The sequence below is a fragment of the Cyanistes caeruleus genome, chromosome 3, assembly GCF_971803275.1.
Source record: "Cyanistes caeruleus chromosome 3, bCyaCae1.hap1.1, whole genome shotgun sequence".
Taxonomy (NCBI): Eukaryota; Metazoa; Chordata; class Aves; order Passeriformes; family Paridae; genus Cyanistes; species Cyanistes caeruleus.
In genome coordinates this window covers 14,463,498-14,485,045 of record NC_141703.1, presented here as the reverse complement: position 1 = coordinate 14,485,045, position 21,548 = coordinate 14,463,498, and the positions used below count along the sequence as shown (strand labels likewise).

At 40.1% G+C, this 21,548-nt stretch overlaps 1 protein-coding gene across 5 annotated transcripts in view; it reads right to left on the bottom strand.

Annotated features, from left to right (window-relative positions):
* The window catches only part of SMPX (small muscle protein X-linked), a 38,944-nt gene that overhangs the window by 7,971 nt on the left and 9,425 nt on the right, over positions 1–21,548 (bottom strand). For 3 of the 5 annotated variants that reach the window (XM_023918488.2, XM_023918491.2, XM_023918492.2), the window contains one exon: positions 18,567–18,720. In XM_023918488.2, coding sequence (XP_023774256.1) covers positions 18,580–18,720 — 141 coding nt within the window. In that variant the 3' untranslated portion in view covers positions 18,567–18,579. Of the gene's footprint in view, positions 1–9,904; positions 10,739–14,522; positions 17,185–18,566; positions 18,721–21,548 lie in introns of those variants that run through there. The other 2 variants (XM_023918489.2, XM_023918490.2) reach the window with 2 other exon arrangements.

Here is a 21,548-nt window from a genome sequence, read left to right as displayed (position 1 = left end):
AGCTGCTTGCAGGAACAAGGTGGAAAATAGCCAGCAGCAACTCACCTGGGTGGTGGAATAGCACGAAAAAGAAGAGGTTGCTAGGAGCCCTTATGGACTGGTAATAGAGATGTCTACAAGACAAAGATCTATACAGAAGGGACCAGACAAAGCACTAATACAAATAAAATAATGATTGGTAAAATGTTCAGTACAGAAAAACAAACAAACAAAAACTAAGTAAACAATAAAAATATTAAAAGAGGAAGTCAAAAAACGCTGTGACATTTAAAACAATGGGACATCTTTCTTGTACGAGAGTGGTGATGCAATATGAAATGCACCCTCTGAGAGTTAATTGCCTGACTGGGGTTTCTCAGCCAGGGCATGTCTCTGAAAACAAAGTTTCCAGCTAGGAGAAAATGTATATGGCAGTGAGGGCTCTTGCTGCAGAGGCTCCCTGTGGTCAGCACTTGGCAGCCCACCACAGAGATGGCGTGGGGAAAATACCTCAGAGGTGTCTGCAGCTGAGGTAAAAGGCAAGAGCACAATTCCTGGTACCGAACCGGTAACCTGGATCAAACCTGCTCAGATTACTGCACAGCTAAAACACGGAATTCCTGCATTGCTTCAAAAGTAGCCTGTGAGTGTAGGGGCCACAGCCTTCGAGCTGGATCGTGAGGGGACCCACCAGAAGCATTACCCTTGCTGCCTGCTCTCCTGGCAGCCCGTGGTAGCACAGAGACCCAAGATCTGTGCCTGGCACAGAAGGAGGTTTGGTGAGGCATCTCCCAGCCTTTAAATCCTCCAGTAGCCTGGACTGTAAAATTCCACAATGATCTTAATGGTGCATGTCTGCACCAGACCCAGAGCATCAAGGGTTTGAAGCTGCTGAGCAGCAGCTGTTGCAAGTACTTAGAACTGGTGTTTGGGGTGGAGAGAGAGCTAGAAATCTAACAAATCAAAGCTGCATGACACAAGTGCCTGATCTAGTTTAAGAATTTGGATTCATTCTCAGGAAATTGAGCATCCCCAGATATTCTGTGATATTCTGGGAAAATTCAGGCCACCCAGTTTTGTTTTTCTAGAAAAATATTCGATTTGGGGAGGCTGAAGTTTGGAGAAAGATGATGTTAATTTTACTGACATTTTTATGGTAGGGTAAACTCTTCCAGGCAAATCCTTTTGGCAGTTTTATTGTAGTCCCTGAAACAGTGCAATAAAAGCCATTCTAGGGATGGGCTATCACCCTCAAGATGGTGCCAGCTCATGCCATATGAACTCTAAAATGCACAACTGTGCTACATAATTAAATTATGAGCAATGATTTTCAAGTTGTTTTGCACAAAAGAGATTCTGGAGGAAGGCACTGGCCTTGGACTTCTTTCACACTGGCACTTCATTTGTGCCGGGTCTCCAATCAAATATTAAAGCTTTACCCGAAATTATGTATGAAACATTCTCACAAATCCAAATGCAACCTATCACACAGCAAAATGCTGCTGCTGGAAAGGTTCTATGATTTCACACCTGAATGCTCCTGTCTTTTGCTATTGTCATGCTGACTGCCACTTAAAACTCCTGGAATTTTCTCCAGAGACACACCCCAGTGCTAAGCAACACTGCTTCGTGTCTGCATGGTTTTCACAAACAGAGGAGTGTTTAAATATTGTTTGCATTTTTTAAATTAAAAAATGGTAAGCCAAAGGTTAAGAATGTTTGGGGTTTTTTTTGCCAGAGATAGTAGCACTGCAGGGACAAAGACTGTGGAAAGTGAAGTATTTGGCATGCTGCTGATTCCTATGGAGTCCCTCACTAATGGCATTTCTAAAGCACCATTGATCTTTGTTGACAGATGACTTTTGTGGAGTCAATGGCTTTTTCTTTTACAAAAAAATTGAAGAACTTAATGTTAGAAAGCACATATTAAAATAATATTGAGTTGATAAATGACTCACATAAGCATCAGTTAATCAGTCAGGACTGAACACGAAGCCTAATAGTGGTTATTCATATTCAAATATTAAGGCATCAATACCAAGTTTTCTTTCCCCTATACTTAAAGTGAGGTAGGCTACTTCAGAAACATACTGGTATGTACAAAAGATGATTCAGCATTGCTGTGCTTGTTTTATAGCTACAAGATGGTATGAGGAAAATTGTTATGAATCATAAAATTCAGGCAACACAATATAAGGCAGACTGTACAGTATGTTAATTTCATGTGCAATGACAAACACATAAACACTCACTTAGATTCCATACTGCCTGATTTTTCACTTCCTTTCTGACTTTAATATTGTCTGAAGATTTTTATTTCATTACCCATAAGAATTCCCATATTGTCCAGGATCCTAGCTCTGCCACTCGTTTTTTACTGTAAATACTTTCCATTTTCATGCAGCTCTAATGGTTGAGAAGAAAGGTGTAAGCACTGAGTGTTGACTGGTTAGACTTTTTAAAGCCATGTGTTCAAACTTCGTTTTATGTTTGTCCCTGAAAAATAGGCACATTTAATGTTGATTTTAGAAATGACTATGTTAAAAAAAAAAGTTTTATAAAAACAAAGTCTGATCATGTGTATCCTAAAGGTAATTGATTTTGGGGGTTGTTTCTGATCTATATGCTTACTTTGGGATTAAAATTATATAAATATTTATATAATGACTTTTTATGAATTTCAAGTTCCAGGGCAATGAAAATAGAAGCAAACTATCTTGGTGTACTGCAAACACACCCTTTCTTCATTCAGTGAAGCAAAAGGGTGAAATGACAAGGGAATTATCAGGTTGGATAATTACTGGAGAAAAAGCCAAGTTTGCTTGATTTGTTGCTTGAGAGTTGGCATGGGCTGAGGCTGCTGAAAGTTATTTAAAATGCAATGAGTTTTTGTACCTTAGAGTATGCCAAGAGTCAAAATGGTCCAACATTTTTCTGATGGAACATTTCTCCACTGGGAAAGTTTTGTGCTTTGAAAATATAACTTTTTATGGAAAAATTTTGCTTTCAGCAATTCTCCTGATGAAACATGGAACACTGAACATGACTGATCTGGCCAGTTTTTTATGCCCAGGAGGCTGGTGCTGCTCTTTGACTTTGGGGGCTTCCAAGGGTCAGCAATTTCAGGTCTGACAGACTCAAAAACCCTAATCCCTGCTCAACACTCTTAACATTCAGAAGCTGCTGGACATAGGTTCCCCCGATCAGAGAAGAAATATTCTATTTTTTTAAACTGTAAATAGTATGATTTAACCACAGCTTTTCCTGCTCCCTTGTGGTTCAGCTAAAGGCCCAAATCTGCAGTATAACATAAACTTGGCATTCCCAAATTGGTTCCACAGCCTCTGCCTCATCTCAGCCTCCTGCCACATTGATCTGCACCTTCATTCAGGTGTGTGATGCCAAACACTTTAATGCTGCCCTTCAAGATTCATTTTGACAGCTACAACCTCTAAAATGAGCTGTATGCCCAGTTTCTCCCAGACTCACAGACTGACCCACAGGAAGTGCAAAATTATTTTTATGGATGGGTCAGAAGCCAAGCCCCATGTAGATGCTAAGCAGTACTCACACATAAAACAATAATGATACCAATAATAATAAAACCCTATTTGGCCCACAGTGATATTTAGTGCACAATAAGACACAATTCACAGCATGAAAATTTGAGACAAACAGAGGGATATGCAAAAGACAGCTCAGTTATACTGGGTATAATAATCAACAGACTTACAATAGGAGCTGTCTGAATGCTGACACACAGCAATGACTATTATTTTTATGCAGCAGGCTTCCTGAGCCCTCCCAGGGCAGTATTTTGAAAGCATTTAGCTGATTAAACATGCAAGCGCCTAGGAGCGAGGCACTTAGTGTTTCTTCGGGAACCTGAGGAGATACTTAATTGCAGGTTTAGAGAGCTCAAAGTACTTTAGAAGCTTGCCCTCTAGTTTCCCTGAAGAGTTACTGCCACAATGCAGTATTTACCGACATGTTTTGACTGGGATTTATCTCACTGTAACAGTTACTCCCCACCCTTTTTTCTAATCACAAAATAATAATAATAATAATAAAAAAAAATAATCACAAACCCACATCCTACCAACAATCAACAATGTAAATAAATTTGATTCACCATTAACCCTTAGGGCAATGTTCTCTACTAAATCATTATATGAATAGAGTTGACAAAATCACAATTCATTTGAAAACTAATGCTTGGGAAAAATATAGCCTTTATTAATGGCAAACCCAGAAGCACAAGAAGACAAAAGACTGTCAGAAGAGAATCTTCTGCATTTTTAGCACTTCAGATTGCTGAAGCAGCTGAAGGACACACTGTTCCTTTACATTACTATTGAGAAGAGGCTGGGGAAAGTAAAACAGCCACATTTCTGTGGTAGCCAGGGAAACACAGAATGGCAGCAGCACAACCTACCTGCCTCTGCTATTGGAGTAAAAGGAAAAGAATGCAGGAGTGTAACCTCTACAGACCCTTTTTGAGCAGAGGGCTGCTGCCCCTTAACCTGCCACCCTGGGGAGGAGGGATCATCCTGCAGAGGCTCCCCTGCTGCTGCCTGATGTGCTCCTCACTTTAAAACTAAACTGCAATTAAAGTTACAAAGACAATTCACTTCAGAAGCATCCTAGACCTGAACACTGGCGAGGGCTTTGCCAGGATCTGTGTTTGTTTGGAAGCCTCAGGAAAGGAACCTGAAAGGAGCCTCTGCTGTAGCTTGGGCTCTTCCAGGACTTTTCAGGAATATCATGGGCACCTGGACAGTTTGAAGCTCTGTGAGAGCAATACGCACTGTTGTGTGTTGCTCTGCTACTGAAAGAGATGTACGCAGAGATCCCAGTCAGCTGAAGTGACATTTAGTGGTCCTTGCTGGGCTCTGAAGGCAGGGGAGGTTACTTCTCAACTGTGAACTGAGGAGTGGCTCCTCAGTACAGCTCCACTGCAGGAACAGTGATGGGCAGCACGGGGGTGTTGGGGCTGGGGCCAGCCAAGTGCTGCCAAACCTGAAGCAATCCCTATCCCTAAGCTCTCTCAGACTGATTTCTCTGTTCTCAGTGCATTAGCAGCAAGATCTGTAATCTTGAAGACACTGAGAAGAGGCTCCTCTCCAAGAAAGAAAATAGAAATCTCAGCTATCTCTATTTGGGCAGCAATATCCAATTTATTCATCATGAGTTCTGTCTCTTCTGCCCAGTCTGTACTGCAAATAACCCACATTTGACTCTCTGTGCTAGTTACAGTTTCTAAAAATGCTACTTTCTCCTGGTCATATGGCTTCCTCTCACAGAATTCATAATGTATGAGTGAGTGTTGCTCCATATAAATATAGTGTACATCTGATATGCCTACAGATAATATCACAGCACAACTGAACTGTGATTAATCGTGGTACTAATCATCCACCTGTTTTCTTTCAATATAACTCTGGCACGTGCAATAAAAGGAGAGGGCCTGAGACAATGGCCACATCCCTGCAAGTATGAGGGAGATAAGACAGAAGATGGCTGTGGTTTTATTTTCTATACATTTAAATTGAGACTTAGTGGTGTCTGTGCATTTTGAAAATACTTTTCCTGAAATTCTTAGCACTTTGTATGAAGCAAAATATATTGAAAAATAAAGCAAATGGGAGGAAAAGGAAAGGGTGGTAAGAAAATGATTGCCAACTCAAACCCCAGCATAGTTTTTCCATAACCCACATTCTCCGCAGCCTCTTCTGCATATTTAAATCTCATCCTAGGTTTTATGGCTCCTTTGCCACGGCAAAGTGAGAGTTCTTAATCAGCTCTGGAAATCTGACAGCCGTCTTGCACCTAACCCAGAGGATCTCCTCAGAGATGGAAAAGCATGAAGCCAAGACATCATATACAGGCTGTTAATTTAACTTGACACGTTACTGACTGCATTAGAAAACCGTGTATCTGACATCTGCTCCATGCAGGATCTGCTCAATTCTTCACATTACCTCACTTCTTCAAAGCTACTGCAGGTACTGGGCCAGTTTGTCTGTGGAAAAGTAGCTTTATATTTGATACTTAAATCTACAGTACACGTTTTTTTCACATCAGTAACCAGTACATACATACATACATATATATATATACACACACACACATATATATGTTGTGTTTATAAGATTTTGTCATTTATTAGCGTTTCAAATGTAAACCCATCTTTTGCCAAGGAATAGACAGGTTTCTTCAAAATGTAAATGAAAGTGTTACAACATGTTGCCTGTCCTGTTAATACTTGATTTACAATCTGTGACAGGTGAGCATTTAGAAATGAGTTATTGGGATTGACTGGAAGACATATGGGAGAACTAAGCTTTCTCAGGGCACCATGTTTCAAAACAGAAAATTGTTTTTTGACTAAACAAATTGAAAAGGAAAAAAAAATATGTTTCCATAGAGAAACAGAAGGAAAAGCTGAGAGGAATCACCTGCTATTAAAAAACAGGCACCAGAGACCAATTATATTTTGGTTTTGAATTTGCATGGGCATGATCTACAGTTTCTGTGGGAAAGACTTCCTTTGCTCATCTCAGTAGAAAGGCTCCTCTTAGAACGTGTGCAGCAGCTCCTGCTGGAGCACCCACACAGCTGAACCAGCACAGCTGCTGGATCTGACTGCAGAGAAACAGAGCCCCATTCACTCTTAGCAGTCAGCAATATGCAGTTTGAAGATTCAAATTTGGAGTGTGATTTTGAGATGCACTTAAGCGATTTATGAATGCAGTTCCCACTGAGTGACTTTGGGGTTGAGCTCCTTACCACTGGAGGACAGTCACAACAATTTGGGATGCCTCAGTTGCAAATGGGATGCAGGTACTTAAATCCAAAACTGTGGTTCTGAAAACCATGAGCCAGCTACACCATAACCTCAAGCTGTGCTCATGCCCATCTAAAGTGACCTGAGTATAAATAACCCTGCTCATCTGAGTACGTGATGGGAGACGTGTAAACCTGAGCAGCACCCAGAAGCTTGGTGGGTTTCCACTGAGATTGTCCTCCTCAGCACCTGCACCAGACTACAAAAACACAGCAGCAGCCACCCTGGTTTCTTTCAAATCACAGCTTGAGGAGACTGTTGCTACATAAATTAGCCTTTAGACAAGGTACACAGCAATACACAGGCTAAGGCACATGGAAGCAAGTTTCCTTACTGCCAGTTGAGCTCCACATTGATAAGCTGCCATCAGGCTGACTTGTCTACAGATTAATTTTAATTCATTTCTGCATAGAAGCTGAGCTTTAGCTTGAAGTCTAGAAAGGGCTCCCTTGCCAAGGTAGTCTGCAGACTCCAGGGAAGCAAGAATTGTGGGTTTTAATCCTTTTGAGGCAAACAAGGACCTGACCTGGTTTATTCATGCTTTCCTGGCTGTGTATGTGTGATAATCACTGAGCCAAGGCAGAAAGGAGGGGCCACCAGCACATCCCTTCTCTTGCATGTTTGCAAATTTTTCTACTTGCTTTTAAAGAAGCTGGAGCATATCTGGAGGAAACAGTTCACACTGTTTATTCAGGGTGATGGGAAATGTCTCCTGCCTTGACTGAGGACATTGCTGAAGCCCCAGGGGAAAAAATCTGATTGTTTTCATTTTTTTCCTGTTAGCTATGTCTAAACAGCTTTCCACACAAGCTTCACCATGCTGCTTGCAGAAGTGTCTCAAGGATTTGTAACAGCACATGCAAAACCGTCTTCTTGAGATGGCAGAAGCGTGGGTTTCTGCAGGGCAGAAATTCAGAAGGGACCCGTGTGATCAGAGGCACTGAGGACTGTGGGTGAGACAGGACTCTCTACCTCCATTTTCCTCTCTCTGCAACCTTGTACATCTCTTTACAGCCAATTTCCTGTTGGGAGGAATCAGGACTTATCCCTGCAATCTATCTATCTAGCAGTGCTAGAGCACCCTGGCAGGGGAGGACAATGCTGGCCTTCATCCATCCCTTGGGATACAGCAATTGAGGCAAAGGCAGTGCCATCATGTGGGCCAACTGTCCTCCACTCCTGCCTGCCTGCCCTCAGGCTCTGAGGCACTTCAGCTCCCTTTTTTGTGATGAAGCCAGCGAGCCAGTAAGTGTTTACAGAAGCTGGAGTTCAGGCAGCTGTTCCCTCTGTAAGTCATGCAGAGAATCACCTCCATGGCAAAGGGAGCACTGGGAGACACAGAGATGAAGTGTCCCTCTGAGACAGCTCAGAACACAGCAGTGCAATCTGCTGTTCTGCCATCCTTGGGGGCTATCTGGAGCTGCAGCATCATTTTGCCCAGCATGGATCTGGTCCATGTGCTGTTAACAACATTCCAGACACTGCTGAGGATGTGAAGGAATGCTCCATTGGCTCAAGGTGCTCTAGTGCCATTGCACATGATTTTCAAACTATGGGTTTGCCTTGACAAAAATGGCTAAGATGCCAAAAATCAGATGCCAAAAATGCAGATGGAGCCCCGAGGACTCAACTTTGCTGAAGGATGGTCGATCTTTAGCTCAAAAAATGAGGCTTTTAACCCCAGGTCAGCACAAGCTTCCCTGAGCCAGCCTCCACTCCTCACTATGGTGTCTATTTAAACAAGGCATTGAAAAAGTTGGAGCTGATCGCTCATCATGCTCAGGTTTTTATAAAGTCAACCAAACTGCAGATAACTTCACACTTGGGCATGGCCCAGAAAGCTACTCCTTGTCAAGAGTGGTGTTCTGTGGCCAGGTTTGGCCAGGTTCTTGTTCTCTGCACATGTAAGGCAGAACACAAACATGGATTGTGACAGACTTTGAAGCACCCATGAGCTCAGCAGTGGCTCGAGTGTTGTCTACTGATGTGTTAAACTGTAGTAACTGGAGACAGACAAAACTTAGCTGCAGAATTAATTTGCCCCAGAGTAATTACTCACATGTATGTTAGCATATCAATTCTGTTCCAGAATAAAAATTTCAGAAGCATATAGAAAGCAGAAAGAGATGCAGTTCTACATTATTCATTATCTTTTTAATCAAGGGCTTAAACTTAAAAAAGGGTACATGTGTGATATACCCATCCAGACTCACTTTACTTTCAGCAAAATGGACTGAAAAACTGAAAATATGCCTCGTCTTCACAGAGAGAGCTCTTCTTTTATTGAGAACTAAAAGACAGAAATATTACATATTTTTCAAAAATAAAAGCTTCTATTCAAAGCCTGAAGAGACAGATCAATTCAAATATTTTCAGACAAAACCACAAAATCAAGGAAATTGAGAAATTCAAAATGAAAAGGTTTGAGATCCTTCATTAAGTATTTAATAGAGGTCTGAAATCCTTCATGAATTTTAGCAGAGGACATACTCTATCCCATCTTTAACAATCTTTGGGAAGGATACTGCACTCAAGAGCAATGTGATTTGTAAACACAGAAAAACTGAATTTCCCCTGTATCCTGCCTATTTTAGCTCAAATATTTTGTTTTAAGTCTTTAGATATACATTTTCCTCCATTTCAGTACATACTTTTATGTTGGTTTCATCCTCTGTATAAAGGCAGCACATTTCAAAGCTTTGAAACAGCAATATCCAGTTATTGTCATCATCCTTCCCTCAGAACACGAGCAGCTTGGCTTTGGGGGAAGCTTTTTGTCCTTTGATGTTTCCTCAGTAAAAGCAATTTCAGCAGCCCTGCTCTGCCCTGGTGCACAGCAGCATTTCTGCTGCCGGGGCTGCGGACGCGGCCTCGCTCCTCCGGGTTCATTTGCTGGGAAGCAGGGCAAGCACGGCCAGCGCCCTCCTTCCCTAAGTGCATCCACGGCCACAACCATTATTTGCTCCAAGATTGCTTTTCTGTGCCCTGAAAGGCTCTGCAAATTCACGTAGGAGTAACAGCAATTTCAAGACAAGGTGTGCTCCGAGGCAATAAATGAGAACAAAGACCCGGGAGATCTAAAGGCTGGAGGACTCCATTTATTTCTTTTATCCATTGAATAACTGAATTATTAAATTAAAAGCAATGCTACATCAGCTTTACCAAGGTTGGGGAGTAAGTTCTGAACACCAAGACTGAGAGTTTTATTCTGCTTTTATGGAACCCATGTCTGTATATGAACCTCAGCCAATTGCAGTCAGAAACAAATACAGCCCTACTGTTATAACCAGTAAATAGCAGGAGGAAAAACAGGCATTAGACTTGTTCCCAAGATGAAGTAAAGGTTAGTTCAACTGAGTCTCCCCTTAGCTAGCTACAGCCTGCAGCAAATCAAATTTGAAAAATAAATTTGACCAACACTGAGAGTAAAACTAATAGATATTTCAAAGGAAAATGCTCATTTATGCTGTGTCCTTTGTTCACATGAAAATACAGTGTATTTGAGACTCCTTTGGCAAATCAAAAGGGAATTAGGAGGTTAAACCAGCAGCAGATAGGGTCAGCAAAACCCAACAACATCGGAAGCCTAGTAATTCCTCAAACCAGCGTTGCTGGTGGGGCAACGGATCTTGGGATCAGTGTCATGGTGAGCTATACCTACATACAATGTTCTACCTACACACAGTGAACTCAAACACTGCAAAATGTTATTCTCTGAAGAAATTTGCAAACAAGGGTGAAACAGACAGAGCCTCAGCACTTAAAGAGGTACATTTTTCAACAGAAGGCACACCAGGAGCAATTTGGTGGCTGAAGCAGGTGTAGTCCTGAGTACAAAGCAGGGCTTGGGACACTTGTAGCTGGCCTGCTCCTGGACAGCGGTCACAAGGCTCATGCCACATCAAGCCAGTTCTGCAAGAGATGACAAAGTGCAGTAATGCAGTAATTTATGTGGTTTTTAAGCACAAGGCTGTGGGAACATAATTAGGTAGTCTTCTATCAAATGAAATGAATAAAAACTATAAAACAAAATGATGAGGCACTAAATTTAGAAAAAAATTCATTTGATTATCACATCAGAGCTGAGATATTTCAGATCATACTGTCAGCTTAATTGGCTACAATTTATGTAGATTTGATAAAACTATCTGAGCTGTTACTAACGTGGGAAGTCACACTTCATGTATTCCAAAGCAGTTAGCCTTTTCACTCTGATGTAGCACTTGAAAACCTTGTGCTGAACACATTTTGAGCTGTATAAGGTGGGAATGTCTGGAATTGCTTATTATTTTGTGTTTCTGGTGATTTCTGTCATTACAGTGTCTGATTGCTCCAGGCATACCTAATGCTGGCAGGACAGTTCCCAGGAACAACATTGCTCTCATCTCACTCATACCTCCCTAACAGTGATCAGTATGATCTTGTTCCTGCTCTCCAGTTTCTAATGCCCACAGTTCCCTGCTTACAACTAGTTCTGCGTGGATTTATACGCATATGACTTGGGATAGGTGTCTTTCAAGTCACAGGACCTTCTCCTTGTTCTCCAAGCTCTCTGAACTTGGACCTGTTCACACAGCAAATAACTGAAGTTTCAGGGATTCCTGATATCCTGTTCTGAGATTTCCAAGAGGAGTACATTCCAGTGGTACCTGTTGTTGGATGCTGTAGTTCATGGGCTAACTCTTAACACATCTAGCAGAGATAAGCAAGAAAAAGTCTGCTGGCTGTATTTGCTCTTCACACTTCACTGATCCCTCAACATCTGGTATCTTCAGGAGGCCTCCTGCCTTTCTGAGCTTCTTTTGAGGAATGTCACCCCAGAAATTGCATCTCACCCAGGCAACTGAGTGTAAAGTTTATTTTTTATGAATATCTGTCATGGACAGCACCAATTAAAAGAGAGGGGTTATTTTATAAAGAGTCTAACAGATGTTCAGGACTAAGTAATCAACAGAATGACCTCAGGGAAGCAGTTATTAAATAGCAGTGACCTATGAAAATTTTCAAGTTTCAAGCAAAACTCTTGGACCTTTCTTCCAGAAATGGTTCTCACTTGAGAACAGAGCAGAGATTGCTAGGATTGAAAATACCTTATTACTTTAAGGGCATTAGTGTTTCACAGGGAGAGGCTCAATGAAGACATTTCTCCTGGCTGTGTGTAGAGGCCTGTTCATCTCCACACGTCTGCATGCTCTCTTATGTATGGTGTAGATAGAGCAGTAACATGCTCATCTTCTAAAAATTAGGAGAGACTTCTTCTCTCGTTTTTACTTTGTGCTTGTCTCTTGCAGTAATAATGATTTTTAAAAAAGCTCTGCTTGAATATACAGTTTGGAAATAAAAGACTTTTTTTTCATATTTTTTGTTTTGAAAAAATACAAGCATCTGTTCTTGTAGTTTGCTTTGAAGCAAAATGTTTTCTGATTCTTCAGTGTTTGTTTTGAAGTTATTAGTCAGTTTTCAAAATCACAAAGCATAATCTTTTCCTAACTAGTTTATGTAGAAGCATATGTGCTTTATAAGAATATGTCCTGTTCTTTACTTGGCAAAATTAACCTCCTTGCATATGCCTTCAAGCTTTCTTAGGCCTCTAGAAAGCAAACTCTCTCCAGTCTGTTCTCCCCTCTCTCTTCCACAATTCAGTTAGAGAGTGGGAAGGAAATCTCTCCTTGACTTGCAGAGGACTGATGCTCTGGGGCTTACCACAGCACTGTGCTGGGGCAGAGACTCAATTAAGGATGGACAGCTGCAGGCTGCACTAGAGAAAATTGTGCTGGTTTGCCGGGGTGGAGTTAATTTTCTTCACAGTGGCTGGTATGGGGCTAAATTTTGGATTTACGCTAACACAGGGCTGGTAATACAGAGATGTTTTTGTTATTGCTGAGCAGTTCTTACAGAGAGCCAAGGCTTTTTCTGCTTTTCCCACATCCAAGCTGGTGAGGGCCTGGGAGTGTGTGGAAGGTTGGGAGGAGACACAGCTGGGACAGGTGACCCCAATTGTCCAAAGGGATATTCCAGACTGTATGGCATCATGATCTGCCTATAGCAGAGGGAAGAAGGAGGAAGAGGAGATGTTTGGAGTGGTGGTATTTGTCTTCACAAGTCACTGATATGTGCCATGAGGCCCTGCTCTCCTGGAGAAGACTGAACTCCTGCCTGCCCTTGGGAAGCAGTGAATTAATTTCTTGTTTTCCTTTGCTTGCTTGCATGACTTTTGCTTTACCTATTAAACTGTTTTTATCTCAGCCCATGTGTTTTCTCACTTTTACCCTTCCAATTCTCTTCCCAACACTGGTGGGAGAGTGAGTGCTGTGCCTGTGTGGTACCTGGTGGCTGGCTGGGGTTAAACCATGACAACTAAATTTTTTCTGATCACAAAAACTTCAGTAAGTTTTTTTTTTGGTTTTTTTTTTTTTGCTTGAGGAATAACATATTACAAAGGTTCCTCTGATACTAAATGATGTCCTGGACATTTTTTTCTCTTTGAAAAGAAACTTCCAGCTCTTCTGTTTTAATGTCTGAAAGCACATCTTAAGTAGACTCAAAAAACCTGGAACTTTCAATATGCTATTAAAAATCCTACAAGCCTTCAACTACCTAGTTTCTTAGGACAATTTTACAAGAAGAAGGGACCTGACAAAAATTGATGGCTGGCCATGAAATCCTTGAGTGCTGCTGGCCTGAAAGTTCTGAATCCAGAACAGCAGGATGATAGGAAACCATAGATAGAAGAAGACAAGAAGCACTTTGAAATTAACAGAGGCCACACAGTGAGTATGTTGGAGGATGTCCAGTCACTGGCACCACCAAGAAGAGCCTGGCTCTGTCCTCTTTGCACCCTGCCTTTATGCATTTATGCACACTGAGGAGATCCCCCCATGATCCCTCTGACTTTGGCAGGAGGGTCCTGAAGAAATTCTTCATGCACATCCTCCTTCTTCACCCCATAGTTCCCACTCCAGGAGATTTTATTTCCTGACCTACCTCGGCATCCTCTGGATGCAGGATTCCCATCTCTCACACAAAATTTGGCTGCTGGGACTCAGTCATATGAACACATTTTTCTAAAACTGCAGTGCTCTTTCAAGGGCTCACAGCATGTCAGAGTTCCTCTACTAGCAAAGCACTGTTGTGTTTCTGGAGAAAAAACCAATAACCTTGCTTGTAAATGTACTGCAGTTTAACTGTCCCCCTCTGATCCATATGAGCACAGGAATAAGATGCAAACACTAAACTGTGTGTCAGAGCAGGGACACCAGGAGAGGTAAATGGCTGCTGTTAACTGAGGGGCAGCTTAAGAGCAATATATAACAGGAAACTGTAATTAAATCTTTAGTGGGCAAAGTTATAATGTGCATTTTTACCCTAGGCTAATCAACAAATTTTTTGTGTAAATAATTAATAGCAACACCAAGGAGCATCTTGTGTGTATGGATATAAGACCTTTATTCCCTGAGGGACTTCCGTTAGAGGTTTTTTCCCTTCTTCTCCAAGTGATGCCAATCTCAGAGGCTGCTCTGCTGATAAAGATTTCTCATTTTATGTGGGGCAGTATTCTCTGCATAATGCAAAGGCTAAGCTGCCCTAGAAAGTTTTCCTAGATCTTCAGCCTTCAAAACACAGTTCCCTTGCTTCTGTAACCTGACAACAGAACAATCTTCTGCAATCAAACCACCCTCCCCAGTAGAGCTACAGGTAAAGACAACAATTTATCTGCAAGTACTGCATCAGACGGTGAGAGACCATATCATCAACATTGTGATGGGGACCCTGACAATTCCATTCTCCAAACACAACCAGAACACAGTGCTGGCAGTGCTGCCCTTATGTCCATGACAGACTCTTTTGTAACTTCAAGACAGTAAATTTCTCTTTTTGCCTTTTGAGAAGTTCTTCCACTAAGTCATCATCAAGAGGAAAGGACTAGACCACTTTAGCTGAAGGCTTAGGTCCTCTGAAACCCATGTCCATAGACTCCATGGCCCTTCACCATAAAAAGATTGGTTACACAGCCCTCCACACCTCAGGACACAAAAGTTGAAGGGATACAGAATGAAGAACAAACATGATTTGCATAAGTAACTGGCTGTCATTATCTATATTCCCAGGTGAAATGCCAGTTTGTGCTCAGGCCCATTTTCAAGTACAACCACCATACTAATTAGCACATGAGATATCACAACAGTCCGCAATAAATCTCAGCCACAGCAGGGTCCATTTGTCACAAACTAAATGTTTCCTACCATTACTTATTCAATAGGGAATATGTTTTTAGTGTATGATATTTTGCAACTATTTTATTTTGCATATGCTTCACTGCTGTGAATGTAGAAATGTCCAGGTGTGAAGGGAGCAGAAAAAAAAATTGTAGATGGAGAAAAGGGGAATGAATCATAACATTGTATATTAAAACTAGCTACATCTAACACATCATCTACAGGTGTGGAAGGAAAAAAATCTTTATTAAAGTAGGGTATGCTAATTAGCTAATTATAGATGATAGACCAGATCCCCATAAGGGATGACTACAGGAATATCTTAACTGAGGAGCACTTGATGACCTTCAGTGGATCCAGCTTCATGACACCTCCCTAATTACATTCCTCCCACAAACTGTTATACTCACAACTATGATCTTAGCAAGTCTATTCATGTTTCCTAATTTGGTGAAGAGCAAGACCAAAGATATCTAACAGAAGTTACTCTAAAGTGCAAATTATGTAGGAATGGGTTTGCAAATAATGAACCAACCTACTGCTTTGCAGGTTTCTTATTTTTGCTGCTGGGTTTGCATGCTAAACTGAGCAAGAAAACACGGATCAAAATTAAAACAAAATTAATCCTGTTGGCTTGCAATTTACTGAAACTAACCATGAAATATGACAATACAGGAGGTAAAGCTGGAAACAACTGCTGTGGTTGTAAAAGCTTTTATATTTGTGACATGTTAAAGTGTACTTTTGATATTTTTTATTGTATCATAGTATGGGATCACAAAATAATGGAAATTATCCAGAGTATTCAGAGCTATTCTAACTGTTTCAAGTAGGTGTTTCCTACTGAGTACCACAAGAAAGAAAAAAATAATATCAAAGGGAAATCCCTCAGTAGCAAATATCTGAGAAGATGATAGTACTGATGTAAGAGAGAATTAATCTCCAAACTGTGAAAACCAAACACCCTCTTCTATAAGTACACACTCTGCACAGGCATATTCTATTGACCAGTCAGTTCACCATTCTTTTGAGATCATCACATCCAAAGGGTGATCTCTAGCCCCCTCTTGTAGATGGAGCTAAGTATCAGGCAGATGTGAGTGTGAACTTCTTGCAGACTGAGATAATCTTCTCTGGATCTGCATGATCAGTCATAAAACAGCTCTCTGACAATATCACATTTTATACAAGGCTGCAGACCACAACTTAAACACTGGATCTGATGAATGTCCTCTTACAGGACATTTAGTATCATTCAAGGCTACTGGATGTGGCGTGTGATTAAGTTACAACTCAATTTTACGTGGAATTCATTAATGCACATGCTTAGTTCTGCTTAGTTCATCAACATCCAAACTCATAGGCTCCAGTGAGTACTGTACCTACAACACCTGTAGAAACTAAGTTTTCAGATATGACTTGTGACTGCACTACCCAAAATCTAGAAATTGGTATCACTGTCAGAACCTGATAACCAATACATCAAAAGAAGGACAGAGGCAAAATTACTTCATAATAACATCACTGCTTTCAAGATACCCTTTATTTTGCTGACCCTTCTGTAGAAAACTTTAGAGTGAACATCTGAGCATGCCTTAGATGTTTCTGTCAGATTCTCAGTAAGGTAATTACTAAAAAACTTTTAAATGTTAAAAATAGCAATCATCTGAGAATAAATATGGAGCTAAATTTACATTGAAATATCTCTTACAGGAAAAAACCTCTTTAAAGCCTCACATTAAAAATTCATATTTCTCTGGGCAGTGCTTTAGTGAAATGACTAAAATGTTGCATTTACAAAATATTATTTTTTCCACTAAGTTTCCTGAAGAGAAAGACTCTGTTGCATCTTTAAAATATCAGGACCATTATGACACAGCAGGGTAAAAGCAAGAAAAGACTCAACACTCTTTCCTTCCAAATGGCGTATTTATGCTGTACATAAAAAATAAGTTAATGATGCAGTGTACACTGGGGTAATTCACTCAAATTATACACCATTTCTTTTAAGATTCTTGGTTCTTAGCACTTCTGCATTCCCAGAACGCCTTTGCATTGCTTTCTGTTTTCCTCTGCTCTTCAATTTATGTTTCTGCGCAGTAAATTCCAGATGTTTTTCTCCTGCTCAACTTCTCTGCCTCTCTTCAGGATAAAAAGGATTTATCAATCAGTATCCACAACTAACAATTCAGGTGAATATTATGTGACATGACTATCTTTTTCTTACTGTAGCCAGGGTGGATTTTTTTTTTGTATTAAAACTTCTCTGTACATCTGAGTTTTCATTCAAATTGCCTGATGCATCTTTAATGACTCAGGCTTTTCAAAGGAAATCAGAGGATAATTTAATGGACAGAAATTATCATTAATTTCTATAAGGTTCAGAATGTAGAATGACAGAGGTTTATGAGTCTTGATTGAAATCAAATATAAATTATTCTGATGTTGTCACTGAAGTGCTGAATATTTCCTTTCAAATAAAATGATCATAGAATCATATAGTGGTTTGGGCTGGAAGGGATCTTTAAAGGTCATCTAGTCCAACACCTCTGCAACAAGCAGAGTGTTTTTTTACTAGACCAGATTGCTCAGAGCCTCCTCCAGCCTGACCTTCAATGCTTATGGGGATGGGGAATTTACCATCTCTTTGGGCAACCTGGTTCAGTGTTTCACCACCCTCATTGTAAAAACTTCCTTATATCTAGTCTGAATCTAACGTCCTCAAGCTTAAAACCATTACTCATTATCCTATGACAACAAGACCTACTAGAAATTCTGTCCTCATCTTTTTCTATCAGCCCTTTTTGAGTACTGAGAGGCCACAGGGAGGTGGCCTCCCAGAGCCTCCTCTAGGAAGAACACCCTCACTCTCTCAGACTGTCTTTCATAGAGATGCTCCTGCCCTCTCTTCACCTTTGTGACCCTCCTCTGGATCCACTCCAACACATCCATGTCCTTCCTGTGCTGGACCACAGCAAGTCCTTCAGTGCCACAAATAGCACTGAGTATGTCTGAGTGATCAAATACATGGAACCATTAGTGTGTCAACTTTGAATTACATAAATAAATTAATATCAAATAGTTAATGTTCCAAAGGAGCTTTTTAAAAATACTGACTTGCTTGTCCATCACTGCAATAAATTTATTTGCATTGTAAAACATTCACTTGTAGTTAGATCATAAAAATACAATTTCTATATTTTACAAAACAGGAACTTGTGCTTATGAGGCAACATGTTATTTTTAAGGTGGCTTCGATATTCCAAATACACTGAATACTTAATATGCTGAACAGACTACTTCAGGCTGGTTGATGGGTGCCATATATCATTGGATATAGTCTCCAACATGTTCTATATTTGAAATAAAAAAATTCCAACTATGACTTCTAATATATTTTCTTTGAATGATGGGGTGCAACTCCAGGTCCCCTGAAGCAATTGAGAGCCATCTTTTTACTTACAGAGCTTTCTGGATCAGCCTGCTTCTCCTAGAGCCATGCAGAGAACCCGTTTTTAACTCACCTGCTTCTTCCAGCTACTGTTCAGCTTTGGGGACATATTTCAGCTCACTCTTTATGTTCTGAATCTCAGACAAGTTGACAGCAGGACCTGGAAGTTTCTTAGCTCCTGGGAACAGCTTCTTCTCTTTCTCCTCCTCTGTTGAAGCAGGAACATTCTGCATGAAAGGACACCAGTGACCTTCCTGCTGCAATAGCAATCTCTTGCCCATGAGCATAGATCAGTTATTTGAAAAAAATGAAATTATGTTTTTATACTTTATACTATATACTATATACATTGGAAAATGGGGTAGAGGCATGAAGAGATAGGTTATTTTGTAGGTTGCTGTCTAAAATGTCTAAAAACATTCTAAAAAGAATAGAAAATGCTCAGTGTAGAGGAATGAGGATTGGGTAAGAATTTACAGTGCCAGCCAATTAGTAGAAAATAACTGACTAGAGAATCAAAAGCAGCTCCAAGTAATTCATATTTAAGATGACAAACAAGTAGAATTTTTTTTTATAATGTTTTAATGTTTTTATAATGTTTACAATTATTTATTTATAATCTAATTCCTTTCAGAGTTTCACAGCTGCCAGACACTTGGAGAGGAACATCATCATACACTCCTGCAGCTCTGGGTAAGAGCTATGATAGTAGGTTATGGACTCCAAAGGCTCCATGCAAGATCACCATGAGCTGAAATTTAACTTTTCATAACCTCAGTTACAAGACCAGAAGGGTTTTTGTTGTTTTATGTTTGAATCAGGGTAGTGCTGCTTGGCTATTTTGCTGACACTGTAAAAGTGCCAGTTAAATCACAGCAATTACACAATAGTGAGCAACTCAGCTCATTTTCCAATGGATCACAGTATTTCAGCCCTTGGTACCTCCTCAGCTGTACTATTGCTTCTAGGTGAGTACAGAAGGTATTTTAGACCATTTCTACTCTAGACTGGGTAATGTTTTGAAGGGGTAGATTTCCAGACACAAGTTTACTGTTGTTCCAGCCTGCTGTCTATCTTATAAAGCTGGCATACAGGAGGAATCAAGTACATTTACAGATTAATTCATAGTTTATTACAAATAACTTCATGATTAAATTATTTTTTCATTTTAGATTACTCTGTGAATGTCTTCCTGTAATGGGCTTTTTAGAGTTCAATCATTATTTAGATTTACTAGCCACCCTTTTTGAAAAGGTGTGTTAACTGTCAACAGTCCATTCTTAATATTTAACTTAGTTTTTAAAATTCCAACATTACTTGTCAAATATTATTGGCCAGTAAACTCCTCAGGTTTTCTCTGTTGACTAATGGACTACATGCTAATCAGGAAGAAGACTTTGCAGTGTCAAGTAGCAAACAAACAAGGTATTGAGAGAAAACTGTCAATTTCTGGCATTGTCTTCCTATCTAATCTTTAAGGACTTTAAGATCACCAGATATAAAAACCCAGAAGTGATAACTACATATATTGGCTCAGTAGACTTGTATTATCTTCTCTCACATTTTAGCCAATACTATATTAATATGAGATAATAATAATAATAGTATTTTACTATTGTTTTTGCAGGATCATTTCAAATCCAAGCCAGTAATTCAGCACCAGGTACTGTATGTACTGCCTGATACCTGGTTTAATGATCTAACATCCTGAAACAGTAGTAAAGCACAGCAAGAGAATAAGTAAATTGATACAGAAGCTGTTTGGAAGGGTGCATAAAATTGTATCAGTAATCAAAGATGCCATGAGCTTGTATTGTTTCCTTTGACAGTTTTCCTAGCTAATCTGAATAATCAGGGGAAACAAGCACTCCCTGAACCTTGTAGTATTTCTTAGTACATAGCAGAAACTGTGTAAAAAATACCATTTCAAGTCATGTGCAATACCATTCCTCTTGTAGAATAAGTGGTGCAAGCTTTGCCCACATTTTGGCGACTTTGTGCTCAGTAAATTGCTGTCAGTTTTCTCTTCCAGCCTCAGGTGTTTGCTATTTATGACCTCACTTCTCCCTGCATCACCCACAGCTGAGATTAGGCTATGGCCTTCAGTTTTACAGAAGGAAGCTTGTAGAGTGATTTAGATATACAATAAGGGTTAAAATGGGAATGCTCTGACTGAAGAAGAGTTTTTTCCTGTAATTCCTGCCCTCCATTTCTTTTCATGTTAACATGTCTGCTCCACTGACCTTCAAAAATATACATTCCTATCTGACCCCACCACCCCTTTGAGTAAGATCCCTATTCCCCTCATCTCCTCATCAAGGCTTAAAAATACAGTGGAAAATGCACTATTAGCAGTGATTATGCACTGTTAACAAAAGTTGTATTCATCTAAAGCTGCTCTGAAAAATCATGAGCTGTATGGCAAAACTTAACAAGATGAGAAAATTGAAATTAAAAGCTCCCTGGTAGCATTTTTATTCTATTCCTATAACAAGATCTGTTTCTGTAGTGTTTAATCACGTTGGTTGTTTGAATATTGACCATAAAACCTGTGCCAAGAACTTCCATAATGTCTGTTTCATATAGAGTATTCACGTAGCTGAGAAACAAAGCAACATTCAATTACCTAAACCAATGTAATTATCAGCACCAGTCATTTATTTTATTTCTTAAACACTACTAGAATTCACACATGCTATGTTAGTTTCTGCTTAATAACATGCACTCCTTCACCAGTTTAATTACTGTGGAGAGAATATGCTTTGATTTCTTTCCAAGGGAGAAAGCCACAATATATGTTCAAGGTCATTTTGTATGTCTGTTTTTTAAATCTTCTTAAGAGCCAAGTCAGCCTAGATTTGATTACTTCAGGAAATTTCTCTGTAAACAGAGCACTGTTTATATCAAAATATGCCAAAATTCAGAAAAAAAAAAATAAATATCTGAGACAGAAAAGGAAGAATTGGCTCATACACAGCCTTTTCTGCCCTTGGCTGTGAGGAGCAGTGGGAGCTCTGGCCCAGAAGGATGAGTTCTCATGAGGGGGTTATGAATC